The sequence below is a fragment of the Anas acuta genome, chromosome 7, assembly GCF_963932015.1.
Source record: "Anas acuta chromosome 7, bAnaAcu1.1, whole genome shotgun sequence".
NCBI lineage: Eukaryota > Metazoa > Chordata > Aves > Anseriformes > Anatidae > Anas > Anas acuta.
Genome location: NC_088985.1, coordinates 21,672,584 through 21,686,020, shown reverse-complemented (window position 1 = coordinate 21,686,020; position 13,437 = coordinate 21,672,584). Strand labels below are relative to the sequence as shown.

Genomic DNA, 13,437 nt, shown 5'->3' with positions numbered 1-13,437 from the left:
AGTTAAAATGTCTGAACTACTCCAGAGCAGCACTGCTATGGATGTGATTTCAGCATTTACTAAGCTGTTCCTGGATTCAGTAAAGTCAACAACTTTGGCTATTTAGCACAATAAATTATAACTGTAGTTTTATTTTAATGGGTTAAATTTGTAAGTTTTCTTCATTGTCATTCAAGACAAAATTTAACCCCCCTACTCGCAAAACAGAGACATGTCTTTTTACTGAAATTATGGAATGTAAATAAATATTGCGCTCTGTCTCTTAGTTCAGCATTTTTTTGCACTGCCTAAATGGGTTTGCATAATACTTTTTAAAAGATTGTGTTTGTACGAATATCAAACTGTTTCCAGTCCTTGTTTGGAATAGTGTTTAATCAGATTTAAAGTGGTAAATGTTCTTTGTAAGGTTATATAATTTCACTCAAGCATGTAAAGTGAACCATCTGTTCATAAGATGTGCAATTTAAAATACCCAGATTTTAAAAGTGCATCTGAAAGTTATGTTGCATATTATACTGAAAGCCCAAAAACTTGATAAAGAAGCTTTAGTGAAGCTTGTTTAACATAAGACAATGTTGTGTTCAATTCTTGGACCCTTACAATCATCAGCATGCACCGATGGGTTTGTGCATTTTGCAGTACAAAGGAAGTCATGGGTGCCAGCTGATCAGTGCTAACGCTGCATACTGAGAGAGTTTTTAAAAGCCTCATAAACATGAATCTGCTACATATAGTTTTAAGAATAACTTCCCTTAACAATAATTTTAGTTTCTGGAAAGAATTTTTTTTAATATTGTGAGAGGTGAATTATGTTTGTGTTGTTTTGTTTTGTTTTTAAGAGGAAGAAATCAGGGTACACTGATATAATAAGAATTATACTATTAAACAAGATAACGTATGTTTCTTCATCTTACCATAAATACTGCTTAATATTTGATGAGGGTTATTGTTTTACATGGATTTTTCATGTTCTTCAGATTTTACTTGTATTTCATGGTTTGTCAAACAAAATCATTACAAATAGCATAGCTTGGCTAAATGGGTTACAGATTGTCGTGCTTACCTTTTGGATAACTGAAAAATCAACTCCTTGTTTTGTATTCGGAGACTTCCATACAGAGAAGTCCCTCATGAAACTCCTCAGTTAGTCACTATTAAAATTGCTATCTTTCTTGCTTTGGTAGGTAGTAGTTGAAAATTTATTCTAGGTAGAAGTTCATGGCTTATTTTAACACGTTTGGTGCTAGAGGAGGTATGTACTGTAATCTTTTTTAACTTGATACCAGTGATAAATGTTAAACTTCAGGTATACAGCTGCATTAGCTAAGTTCACCTATGAAAGTTGCATCTCCCAAGTATTATGAAGTTTCTAAAAATGTAATATAAAAATAGAAGACATCATTTCTTCCATGTAGCATTACCCTCTGAAGTATGTAGCATGGGAATTGCTGAAAAAGCTTTGGAAACGTAACAGCTGGGGTAGTGTAATTAAAAACAAACAAAACAAAAAACACCTGGAATTGTATAGATCGATACATGTTACTGTGCCTGAGATAATTCATCAGATTCAGTTTGCATTGCCCAGTTGTCTGGTGCAGATACTGTTGTGCTCAGACTCAAATTTAAAAGAGGCTTTTGTACTTCTGAAAATTTCCTAATGAAGCTTCTTTAAAAATTGAAATTTGGCATAATGTTTGAGTGCTTATCTGCATTAGATGACTAGAAAATACTTAAATCTTCACTAAGTATCTATTTGATACAATTTTTATTATTTTTTTTTTACTATTAATATTGCAGTAACCCTGAAAGACACTTGTTTTTATCTATCTGAATGGGAAGACGGATGTTATTATCAACTTGAGTGGATCGTGTTTCAATTTATGACTTTTCTTGTGTCTTGCTATCATGTGGATTATAGTAATGAAGCCAGGATACATTTTCTCATACTTTTCAGACTCATCAGCAGTGCAGCGGAAATCTAATTATAGGCTTGCTGTGACGATTTCTGTTCTAAGGGGAGTTTAAAATGAGCTACGTAAACAGAACTATATAAGTAGAGTGTGAAAAAAATAAACTAAGGAAATCATCTTAAAAATATCGATATGTAGATTGTGATCTGATGTTAATGGGATATCTAACACAAAAACTTGGTCCAAAAAGTGTTACTGCTGATTCTGAGGAATACTTGCAATGTATTTTGATTTTTTGGCAAGGCTGCTACTGAATGCTCTTTTGCCTGGGGCATGCTGCCTCTGGTCCCAGAGACAGTCTGTTCAGGCATCACAGCAGCTGCAAAGTGTTAGTGCTGCTGTAGCTGCAGCCTGATAACTAGCTGGCTGCCTGATGGGATTTCATCCTTGGGTGAGGTGCTCCTCATGTGTGATGCAGCTGGTGGCTCTGAAAGCCACCCAGGAAGGAACTGCTAGAAGAAGAGATGCCAGTTCTGTATCCAGCTAGCTGAAGTGTCCAAAAGTCAGTGTCTGCTTCTGGCCAGAAAGAAGCTTCCTATTGTTCAGTTCCTCATGCTGGAAACCCTCTCTTGGAAGCAGAGATCACACTTGGCTTTAGTGATAGAGAAGAAGTCCACTGCAAAACACAGTCTGTGCCGAAGTGGAAAAACAGGGTTTTCATTACAGCTTTCAGTTAATTTCCATACAGGGCTGTTCTCTGCTCTTCTGTTATGTGAGATGCAGTTAGTTCAGGTGAACATAGGCAGCATCTGAGGAATGACACTTCTGAACCTTAATTTGAATGAAGATCTTGAAGAGCTTGTTAGTTCATAGAATTGTAGAAGCACAGAATGGTTTGGGTTGGAAGGGACCTTAAAGGCTACCTAGTTCCACCCTGCCTGCTGTGGCCATGGACACCTCCCACTAGACCAGGTTGCTCAATGCCCCATCCAGCCTAGCTTTGAACACTTTCAAGGATGGGGCACCCACAGCTTCTCTGAGCAGCATGTTCCAGTGGCTCACCACCCTCATTGTGAAGAATTTCTTCCTTATGTCTGATATCCCCTCTTTCAGTTTAAAGTCATACTCATTGTCCTACCACTCCACGCCTTTGTAAAAAGTTCTTGAATATCATCCATGGAGAGGAAGCTTTATGCATCCAAGGCAGCAAAAATGCATTATATGCATATAATTATGGTACTTTGAGGATCCAGTGGCAGCATACAGCTGTTTGACAATGTCAGTGATTCCTATGGAGGCATACCTTTGAACACGTTCTCTGGACAGCTCACAGATTTATCAGTAAATAACAAATTCAAGAGTATATCTACTGAGTATTGTTTAGTGTGTGTATGTTTTAGTTAATACACTTTAGTTTCTTCTCAGCTGTCATGCATAAGGTTTCCTGAAGATCACAGTTCTTTCAACTTACCTGCATTCCAGTGTTGATTGCATGTGGTTCATTTTAGCTATGGCCATTAGGAATAATCACCTCAAGTTAACGCCAAACGTAAGTTATTTCAGTATGCATTTATTTAAGAGCTTCAGAATATTGATCTTCAGGATAAAGTTTTTGGATCCATCAGTTCAATCTGCCTGGGCAGAATAGAATCTTCAGGGCATTCAGAGCTGGGAAGTGACCTCAGTCAGCTAAAGTTCAGCTTCAGTTTTCGGCCCCTTTAAAGCCTTCTGATTCAAGCAGATTTCCCACCTTCAAAATTTCTATGATAAATGTCCCCTGTGGCATTTTAAATGGATAACTGATAGTTCTGCTTGTTGATTCTGTGCTTGCTTCCTAGATGGGCTCCAAGGCAACATTTAATTTGGGAGTAATACTTCCTCAGCTCTGTTACCTGACTGAACTCTCTTCCTTTTCCAGCTGTCCTCAACTTGAAAAGCACAGAGTAGGAAAGCTGTTGCAGATACTAGCCACAGCGATCAGCAAAATCATCGCTGAATTAAATGAAATGGCCTTTGTTCACAGTTCCTTTCCTCTGCTGCCTCCTCTGTGACAGTGCTGTTGCCTTTTAGTGGTCTCTGTTCTCATCTCAGTGATGAAACCTCCCAAGAAATCCATTTTGGAGTACTAGGCTATTGAGCTTTTTGAGAAAAAAACACCCTTTGCGGGTGTTATATGTTGCATTGAGATTAATCAACTAAAAGACTCTGAATAATTTGATGAAAAATTTTATGGAGAGACGATGCTATTCAGAACTACCAGAAAATTCAATTTATACTCCTGGCTACTAGTAAATATGACATAAAAGCCATATAAAAATTAAAAGAAGCCTGTAGCGTATATAGAGGGACAATTTTATTTCATTTCTAAATTCAGCAACATATAAAACAATATGAATAAAATTTTCTCTTATCTGCCTCTGACTGAAACCTCACAGTCTGCTCATCATCTCCAGAAAATCTGGAAATGCTGCAGGTTCTAAAGCAGGCATGTTCAGTGTTTGTCGGTGGTGTGGTGTCTTTAGACACTTAGTTCCGTCTCTTGAATCTGCCCAGAGCTTTATATCTTCCTTTACCCATTATGTTTTGTAGTTTAGATATTCAGACACTTTGTTTTTCCTTCTTGTTTAGTGAAAGATTTTCTAAATGTTTTCTGCTCTTCCTGTAAGTCTATTCTTGTCCTGCAGAAAGAGAGAGCATAAACTTCATGGGAGACTACTGCCTTTTGCACCCATAGTTTGCTCCTAAGTATACATATGCCATCTTGAGGCTGCAAAGGCTTGCTCGTGCTGACCTTTATCATTTTGTGTTTGTTTTAGAGAGTGTTTGTAAGAGATCATCATAACTGTGTATAGCAGCCCTAAACTCCCTATTAAATAAAATTTCAACAAGTAACTGTCCTAGATTCAATGTTGCTTCTTAGTGAGGAGTCTATATTCAAAAGCCTTTTCAGACATTCTTTACCAGTTTTGATACCGTTCTCCCCTGACCATTGCATCTTTATTACCTTAGATTAAAACAGATCTGATTAAAAATATATTATTATTTAAAATAATTAAACACAGATTAATCAAACTGTCATTACCACACTTGGTATTTCATATCAAACAAATGTTATTGTTTTTTCTGTGTGTTTTCTGTTGCATGTTTAGCATTTGTATTCTCTAACAGAGCCATTTCTGGAAAGCGAGAATAATATCCAAAACCAATATGTAATTTTGTTCCAGCATACACAAACAAATCTATGACAACCTTGAATCACAGATTTAACTGGTTTGTTTCACAATTTCTGATTTTTTAATGCATTTACTTAGTATCAGTTTATTCTGTATGTGCCCTTGTCTGACCCTTGTGTCATACAGTTCTGTTTTTTTGTATTTTTTCATACCCTGATCCTCTTCAGGTATGTACTTAGCTGATTTAGTTTTACATTTTAGGAATAACCAGTAGAGCACTTCAGAAAAAAAATCAGCCAAATTCAAGTTCTCATTCAGACCCCGTGCAGTGATTTAATTTATCTTGTATAGGGCAGCCAATATTCATAGCTGTATTTTTATTTTTTGTGTTGTGGCCTCTATAGCGACAGTCTGCATAAAGGCTGTGATTAGGAAAGCTCCTTGAGCATACTTGTACAACATCCATCTCTGGTGTTTGTTCCACCTTTGTTGAAAGTTCTGTACTGGGTATCTGCTTCTACTAAGTCTTTTCTATTGTCAGATGTTAATTATAAAAACATAGAGTAATTACTGAAAAGAGAGCTAACCTCTTATTGTTTGATTATTGCTAGACAAAAAGCATGTTTTTCCCAGCTCCTACCTTCCATAACCACTTCGTTTGGTGAGGATTAGAACAGGTAGAACACTATTACTGAACAGGTCCATTGTCCCCTGATCCTCATGTCCCGTTAGAGGGTCCCTATCCATATGGTACACACTCCTCGGGGTGAGACAGAAGGATTTTATAACCTCATTTCTTTAGGAATTCAATTTGATTCCTTTTTATAGCCGTATACATTGCATATATTGGAGCTGGGGCTTTTTTTTTCTCATTTGCACATTCCTCATTTGTTGTTCTCAATTGGTTTGGGTGTCACGAAGATTAACTAGCAACTTGTATTTTTCATATTCTTTGGCTGTTCTCCCACAGGAGTAAGACTCAAACTCTGTGTCTGTATAGACTTGCATAAATGGAAGTCCTATCTATATATTTTCAGTGGTTCTGTTTTCTTATAAATGCATTTTCATTTTACTTCTTACACTTTTTTCACTTTTTTTTTTTTTTTTTTTTTTTAATAAAACAGCCTATGCCCCGTGAGGGGTAAGCTAGCATTTTCCAGTTTTTATAAGCCTCTCCTCACACTACTATTGCCTGTAAACACTTGAGTCCTTCAGGACCAAAGACTGGAACTCAATGTCAGTAAACAAATCACATTTATTGCTTTTTAAGTGTTTACACAATGACAAAAATGAAGCCCTGGGGAATTATATTGTAAAAAGGAATAGATGATTTGAATTAGGTTGCCATGTGAAATATAGCTACTTTTTATGGATGTTGTGGGAACATAAACTGGAAAGAAAATCTGCACACTGGTAAAAGGAAAGTTTAACTTTTTTTTCTTAATACAAACAGAATCTTGTACTAAATTAATTCTTAATTTAGTTAATCATCAAACAGAAGCTAGTAGAATGGTCACACTTAGGAAAGTTAATTTATAATTTTACAAAGAGGTAGCATTAATTATTTTAAGCATTCAGTGCATAAAAATAAAAACCACAGTATATCAACCTTCACTCTTCGTGTTGTAAGAACAAGGGTGAGGCTGAGATTTGTAAGCTGTGTTAATAGCAATTTACATTATAGATCTCTCTGACAGCTTTAGAAATCATCACTAGCTTAAGCTGTCCATTTTCTTTGGTGACCTGAATGCGTATTCAGAATATCTGATATTACTATATAGTAGTTTGTGTTTTTTGTTTGTTTGTTTGTTTGTTTTAACAACTATTATCAGAATAATTAATGATGTAACTGTGGAACAGTTTGTCTGTGTGTCAGGTGTGTTTGTAATGCATGTGAGATATGACCATAAGTGCATGCATAATCTTTTCTTGGATACCGTGCTTGCAGAAGGGAAAACAAGAAAAAAAGATGTTATCTGTCAGATGTGCACAAATGTTCCAAGTAACATTGCTCTGGCTGACTGTACTGTCCGTTTTATTTTACAAGGTGAGCTCATGGGTTACCTGGCTGATCCTGACTGCAGGTTCTATGGAGGAGAAACGAGAAGTCTTCTCATATTTAGTACATGTGGCAAAATGCTGCTGGAATATGGGCAACTACAATGCTGTAATGGAGTTTTTGGCAGGGCTAAGGTACTGGCAACTCTTTTTTTAAAATGGCTTTTCAGTGATAGATTACACTGCAACTTCTGTTAAGCAGATGTCTCTGAAGAACAATGAACTAAACAGAAATCTGTTGGTAAATTACATCATCTCACCCTGTGACTTTATTAATAATCCCTTTTAAAAAAAATGCTAAAAGGCATTCTTTTCAAAATGTTTTGGAGATACCATCAGTTTTTTCTGGTAAATGTTAAATATGATATGTTTAAAAGCATACATTTTTTTTTTAAACAGATGTTTTTTTAATGTAGAAGGAAGATGGGGAAAAAAGTTATGGTTTGCCTAACATTGACTAAAATGAATGTAACTTGGGGTTGGAGTTTCCAGAACACAAGTCAAAGATAATCATGATAATGTTCTAGAACAGTCAGTCTTAAATTGTAAAACAAAACAAATAATAAATAAATAAAAATTAAACTACCAAAATACCCCCCAAAACAGCTAAAAGTTATGTTTTTTTGTGTTTGTTTTTTTTTTTTTTTTAAACTCTCCAAGTTTATTTACACTGACTGATGCTGGGGTCTCATGCTGCAATGTTTCTAAATAGGCAGACCTGCCGTGTCTCCAGGAGAAAGACAGAGTATGGGGTTAAAGACATGTCGGTAGCCTTCCCACAGAGCTGTGGGCTTGTATGGGGCCAGGTGGGCTGAAAGGCGCTGCCTTTGCTCGGGTGTGCAGTTCACTCAGCAGCAAATTAGACTGAAGAGTTAAGATCAGATTTCCCATCTCTTAGCTCTGACCCTCCTTGTATTTCATGTTTGTGTAACAAAGCTTTAATGTGTTTGTATTGTCGGTCTTTGTGGTTTACTAAGGATTCTGTTGAGCTATTTATTTACATTCTTGGTATATAAAACACATTTGAAAAACTCATAGAGGCAGGGAGTCTTCAGCAGAATGCATCCACAGTCTCCTAGCCATGTAAGTTGTGAGGGAAAATGCAAAACAAACTAAGGGCTTAATTTTATCTGTAATGCATCTGCACAGCAAAAGGGAAACCAAAGAGCAAGGCTGGTGCACGATTTGAAGTGTTTCCAGGATTAGGACATAAAGCAGGGTTAAGGACGTTCAGCTGTTAGTGTTTCTACAAACCTTTGTAGAAAGTCTGGGGGCAGGGACTCTACTACTCAGGGGGCACCAGGAGCCATTTCTGTTTGAAATCAAAAATTCGTCTGCAGCACTGCATTGGTGCCTGAGAGTTGGAAAATGATCTTGACATTTATTTCCATGGCAGATTTTGAGTGAAATGGAAATAAGTCAATATAAAATATTTTAAATATATATATTTACTTTTGTTTACTTTATGGATTGTTCACTCATAATGCAGCTAAAGGAATTTGTAATAAACCATCTGGTTTGTCTTCATGCCATTTCTTTAATCTTTTCTTATTTCATCCTAGGCCCATGTAACTTTAAGGCAATGACAAAATGTAAAGGTTAGAAAGCCTGCTTGTCTTCCTCTTGTGTACCTGAGCTTTTATTAAAATCCCAAACATTACGCCAGTCTTATGTAGATCAGACTGCTTGTTTCTCCTTGGTAGTTCTGGTGTTTGATAATTCAAAGGATAGAAGCAGCATACTAACCAGAATTTTCATTAAAAATAACGAGATTAGTATGATTAAGTGATTTCTGAGTAATGATAATAATTTCCACTATTATATGTATGCTGCAAGAGTTGAACTTCAGTGTATTTTTTTTAATAGTAGTTGTGATCTCTTTTTGCAATAGATCCAGAAAAGTTTTAAAAATGTGGCAATTTATGGACCAGTCTGATATTGAAACTATGCGAAGCCTGAAAGATGCTATGGCACAACATGAGTCGTCGTCAGAGTACAAGAAAGTGATCAACCGGGCGCTCAATATTCCAGGCTGCAAAGTAGTTCCTTTCTGTGGTGTATTTTTAAAAGAGCTTTGTGAAATTTTGGATGGAGCATCAAGCCTCATCAGACTTTGTCCACGGTACAATTCCCAGGAAGAAACGTTAGAGGTAAGTCAGATTGATATTCTAAGAGGTTATGTTCATAGCCATCCAGTGCATTATTTGATTTTTTTTTTATTATTTTATATGAGATCATCATCTAATTACAGTTCCCTAAACCACTTTTACCAATAGTTCAGTTACATGGACCTATTTCATTCTCATAGTAACTGTAGCAATATATATTTGGTTATATATTGTTTGATATAGGTGTACTGAGAAAATACTATCTGTACCAAAGGGTAATGTTTATACTAAGGTAAAATAAGTATGTAAATACTTAAAGGTGCATCTATTTTCTGTTAAATGTCCTGAACTTTGCATAGCTTATTGGGAATTGGAAGGTTTTCAGTTCCTTGAAAACAGAATTCAGAAGCTCAGTGGATTCAGTTTTTCCTTTATGAAACACAGCAATTCCTTTGAGTTTTTTCTCTGTTTTTTAAAAAAAACAAGTCCCTGTTACATAAAAAGATTAAAGCCTAGGCTTTTAAAAAGTCTATGGAGAATTATTGAAACTTAAAAAAATTAAAAAATAAACTAAATTTTTGAAACTTGATTTATGCAGTGATTTGGTCTGTTTGGGATTAGAAGCTACTGGGAAATAAATACTAAATATTATTAAGTCTTGTAAGTAAAAATCCTCCAGTGTAGATGACAGCGTTCTAGTGTTTCTATTGTTACAATACTAACCTTTTAGACATCTTTAGTTTGTTTCAGATTACAGTGGACAAGATAATTTCTTGCAACGAGTAGGCCAAGATGGATTAAATAATCCAGAAAAAGAATCAACAGCAAACAATATATTCCAAACTATTCGGAGCTGTAATCGCAGTTTGGAATCTGAAGAGGGTGAAGATAATTTTAGTGAAGGAAGCAATTCAAGAAAAAACTCCTTGAAGGACAGAAACCGGTACCAGTAGGTCTCATTTTCTATCTCAGTCTGTATATTTCACATTTTTCATGTTTAATTTCTTTTTTTATCAGTGCTCGTTATAGAAACATAGGCGACTTTAACCTCTTCTCTTTTATTTATCGTCTTACAAGTCAAAACCTTTTCCGCCTGGAATTATGCTAAGTATCTGCTACTCAAATGCTTGGGAACTCTCTGTATAGTTATATTTTCCCTCATGATGTAATTACTTCCTCTAGTGATAAGGGTAAATCCCTTTCATCTTACACATAGAGCTTTAAAAATCCACAGTTACGATTACAATTTTGATCTGTGGTGCCAGGAATAGCACCGGGACATATCTGTTATCAGAGCTCAGAACATTATATTCTGCACACTAGGGCAGCGTCATGTCCTTTCCAAAATAAGGGTTATTTATTATTGTTCATAGGACCACTTCTTTTAAGGTTGTGTTCATTTGAGGCTTTAACATTATGACCAGAAGATGTTTGTAAGTAATTCCACATTTTGAAATTTCATTTTGGTTTAGTCCTACTATTTTGCCTAGGTGTTTACTTGATTGTGCTCCATTAAAGAGCTCAGTGTTCAAAAACCCCAGATTTTCACTTTGAAGACCCAATATTCCGTGCTATTCACCAACAAGAATGCTAAATGCAAAGTTTATGATGTCACTTGATTGAGTATTGCTTTAGTGAAATTGCAGCCCATATAGACATAGATAGGTCAGCTTTAAACCAGGTAACTGTTAAAATAACTTCAAACTGAGTATCAGAGCCATACTGTTCACAGGTGAAGCAATGTAAAACATCCGCATGTTCAGAAGTATCCAGCCTATTTCAGCTACTTACACAAAAAATCTAATAAGTGACTGCCTGAGAAGGAACTACCCTCTTCCTGTTTTAAATGCATTTATTTCATTAACATGCAGTTGTAAACCTCATTTCAAATAAATAATAATTATTTCCTGAAAGAATGATTTCTAATAGAATTATTCACATCTGGCTTTGGTTCCTTCTGGACAGTGGCACAGTACATTATGCCAAGACGGTTCCACTTTGTCCATGTATGTTGTCTCTTGACCTACTGCAGTTTAAACACTTCCAGAAATTATTTTTCTTAATTAAAATACTTTGAAATCTGCTTTTAACTTTCAGTTCAAATAAAGAATGAGCTAGGGAAATCAGCCTTTCACTTAGATACACAAAGCAGAATTTGAATATAAAATAAAAATATGGGGAAAATAAAGTTCTCTTTGTTACATGTTTATGAAATCAGTTCTTGTTAAATTTGTTATTTATGCTAACTAAAGTAGGAATTAAATGTAAAATAAATAAATAACTAAATAAGATTAATATGATATTGAAATTAAAGTTTCAAATTGAAATAAACAGAAGTGCAGCTTCCTGATTCAAGCCATTGGCTATACAGATTATTAGTGGCTGTAGTTCTGGTGCAGTAAGTGCTGATTTCAACATCATAATGACTTGTAGAAAAATTATCTGTGTGAAAGTGTTAGTTTACTTCAATTCCTTATTCTATTGCCATTTCTTTCATGGGCATTGAGAGCTGAGTGAAACAGAAACAAATTCCTGTAGAGAGGCAGAAGGGCTTTGAACTCTTGTCCTTGTTCTGTGGAGGCTGTAATATTTAATTTTCAATACTATGAACAACTGAAAGCCTTTATTTTAAGACCTAAGCTATATTTTCTATAAAGTATTATATAATCCAAATTTTATAACAAATATTTGTTACCTGATAATTGTATTATTGTGGTTATAAAAGCTGAAAAACACACCTTATTATATAATACTATTTTTTAAAAATATTACAAGGAAAATTTTCAGCTTTTTGCTGATTCAGATTAATATTGTGGAACATGAACCCAGAAAAGTTGGTTAGTTTCGTTTGAAAAAAATGAAAGGCATCTAATAAAATCAGTAGGTACTGGGTATAACCATTATTTTCCCAGTTGTGCTTGCAAATAAACTCAGTGTCACTCTATAATCAGTGACCTGTCTAATCACCCTGAGTTACCTTATATGATAGGTAAATATCAAAATTTAATTTCTATTAGAAGTCTTTCTTAACAATTCTCAAAGAAATAAAGGCAGATAGGAAAAAAAAAGTTTGAAATGCCATTTTTGTAGAAATGTTAATCAAATGTCCTAGTAAGATGCTCTAAACTTTGTCACATCACTTTGTTGGCCTGCTCTCATCTGCCTTTTTAAGCTTTCTTAGTTATAGTAAGTATCCTTTACAATAAAAGGGAAAAACTCAAGTTTTTTCCTTTTCATATCCCATGTAATTTCCCCCTTTAAAACTGCAGTCTGTTTTAATGATTCCTGTATCCTTTCTTCTCATTTCCTTGCATCTTAGTGCGACACGTGTAAAGAAAGCTTCTGATTCAAACCAAGTTCTGTAAGTTTGTTCTCAGTAATTCACAGCTATGTCGCTTTTGCTAGCTAATGTCAGAGGTTTTGTTTCTGCATACAATTGCTTGCATGCGCTTGGTTTACCTATTTCCTGTGCATTTTAATCTGCTGCATGCCAGTGCTATCAAATGTGAAATAAGGCAGGAACGAAGCTCTGCCATTTTGGCCTCCTATATGCAAAATTTCTCTGGCCATGCACATTTAGTCTCAGAATACATTTTCTAGATTTTTTGCAGAGACTAGTTTGATTATTTTGGGGTCCTGGGGGAGTGAAACACTTTTGGTTGTTAGTTTCATTTGAAAATTTGAATATTGCATAACCCAGGTAAATAATGTATATAATGTGGTAAAACTCAGCAAATTTAACACCAGTTTATACCTGCTTAGATATATGATATGACCTTTATATTTAGGAAGATTTTTTAAGGAAGTACAGCTACAGTTGAGGCTGTTACAGTTTTTCTATCCTTTTTTTGTCAGTCTCCTCAACATCACGAAAAATCCCTCGGCCTATTGGCTGAGAAATCATTGATATCTGGAATAAGGGAAAATTCAAGTGAATTAGTACTCTGGGGAGAGAAAAGTTTAAGGAAGACCTAAAGGTTATGTGTGGTGTTTCGCTCAGTGAGATGGTGTATGTGGCTTGGAACAAGTCATAATGTGAACTGCCTTTTGCTCAGCTGGTAGGACATGGGCAGGAGCTGAGAGTACTGTGGTGATATGAAGGGTATTGAGGGTATTAGGACAAGATGCCTCAAAGAATATGCAAAGCAAGATGATTTGGATATCTTCAGGAAAATGTGCTTTATTATT

The 13,437-nt window shown here is 35.3% G+C and overlaps 1 protein-coding gene across 12 annotated transcripts in view; it reads left to right on the top strand.

Annotated features, from left to right (window-relative positions):
- PLCE1 (phospholipase C epsilon 1) overlaps window positions 1–13,437 on the top strand; it is a 157,889-nt gene that overhangs the window by 104,412 nt on the left and 40,040 nt on the right. For 10 of the 12 annotated variants that reach the window (XM_068688024.1, XM_068688017.1, XM_068688019.1 and 7 more), the window contains 4 exons: window positions 7,131–7,276; window positions 9,033–9,291; window positions 9,990–10,198; window positions 12,569–12,610. In XM_068688024.1, the coding sequence (XP_068544125.1) occupies window positions 7,131–7,276; window positions 9,033–9,291; window positions 9,990–10,198; window positions 12,569–12,610 (656 nt within the window). The remainder of the gene's footprint in view (window positions 1–7,130; window positions 7,277–9,032; window positions 9,292–9,989; window positions 10,199–12,568; window positions 12,611–13,437) is intronic. The other 2 variants (XM_068688022.1, XM_068688021.1) reach the window with 1 other exon arrangement.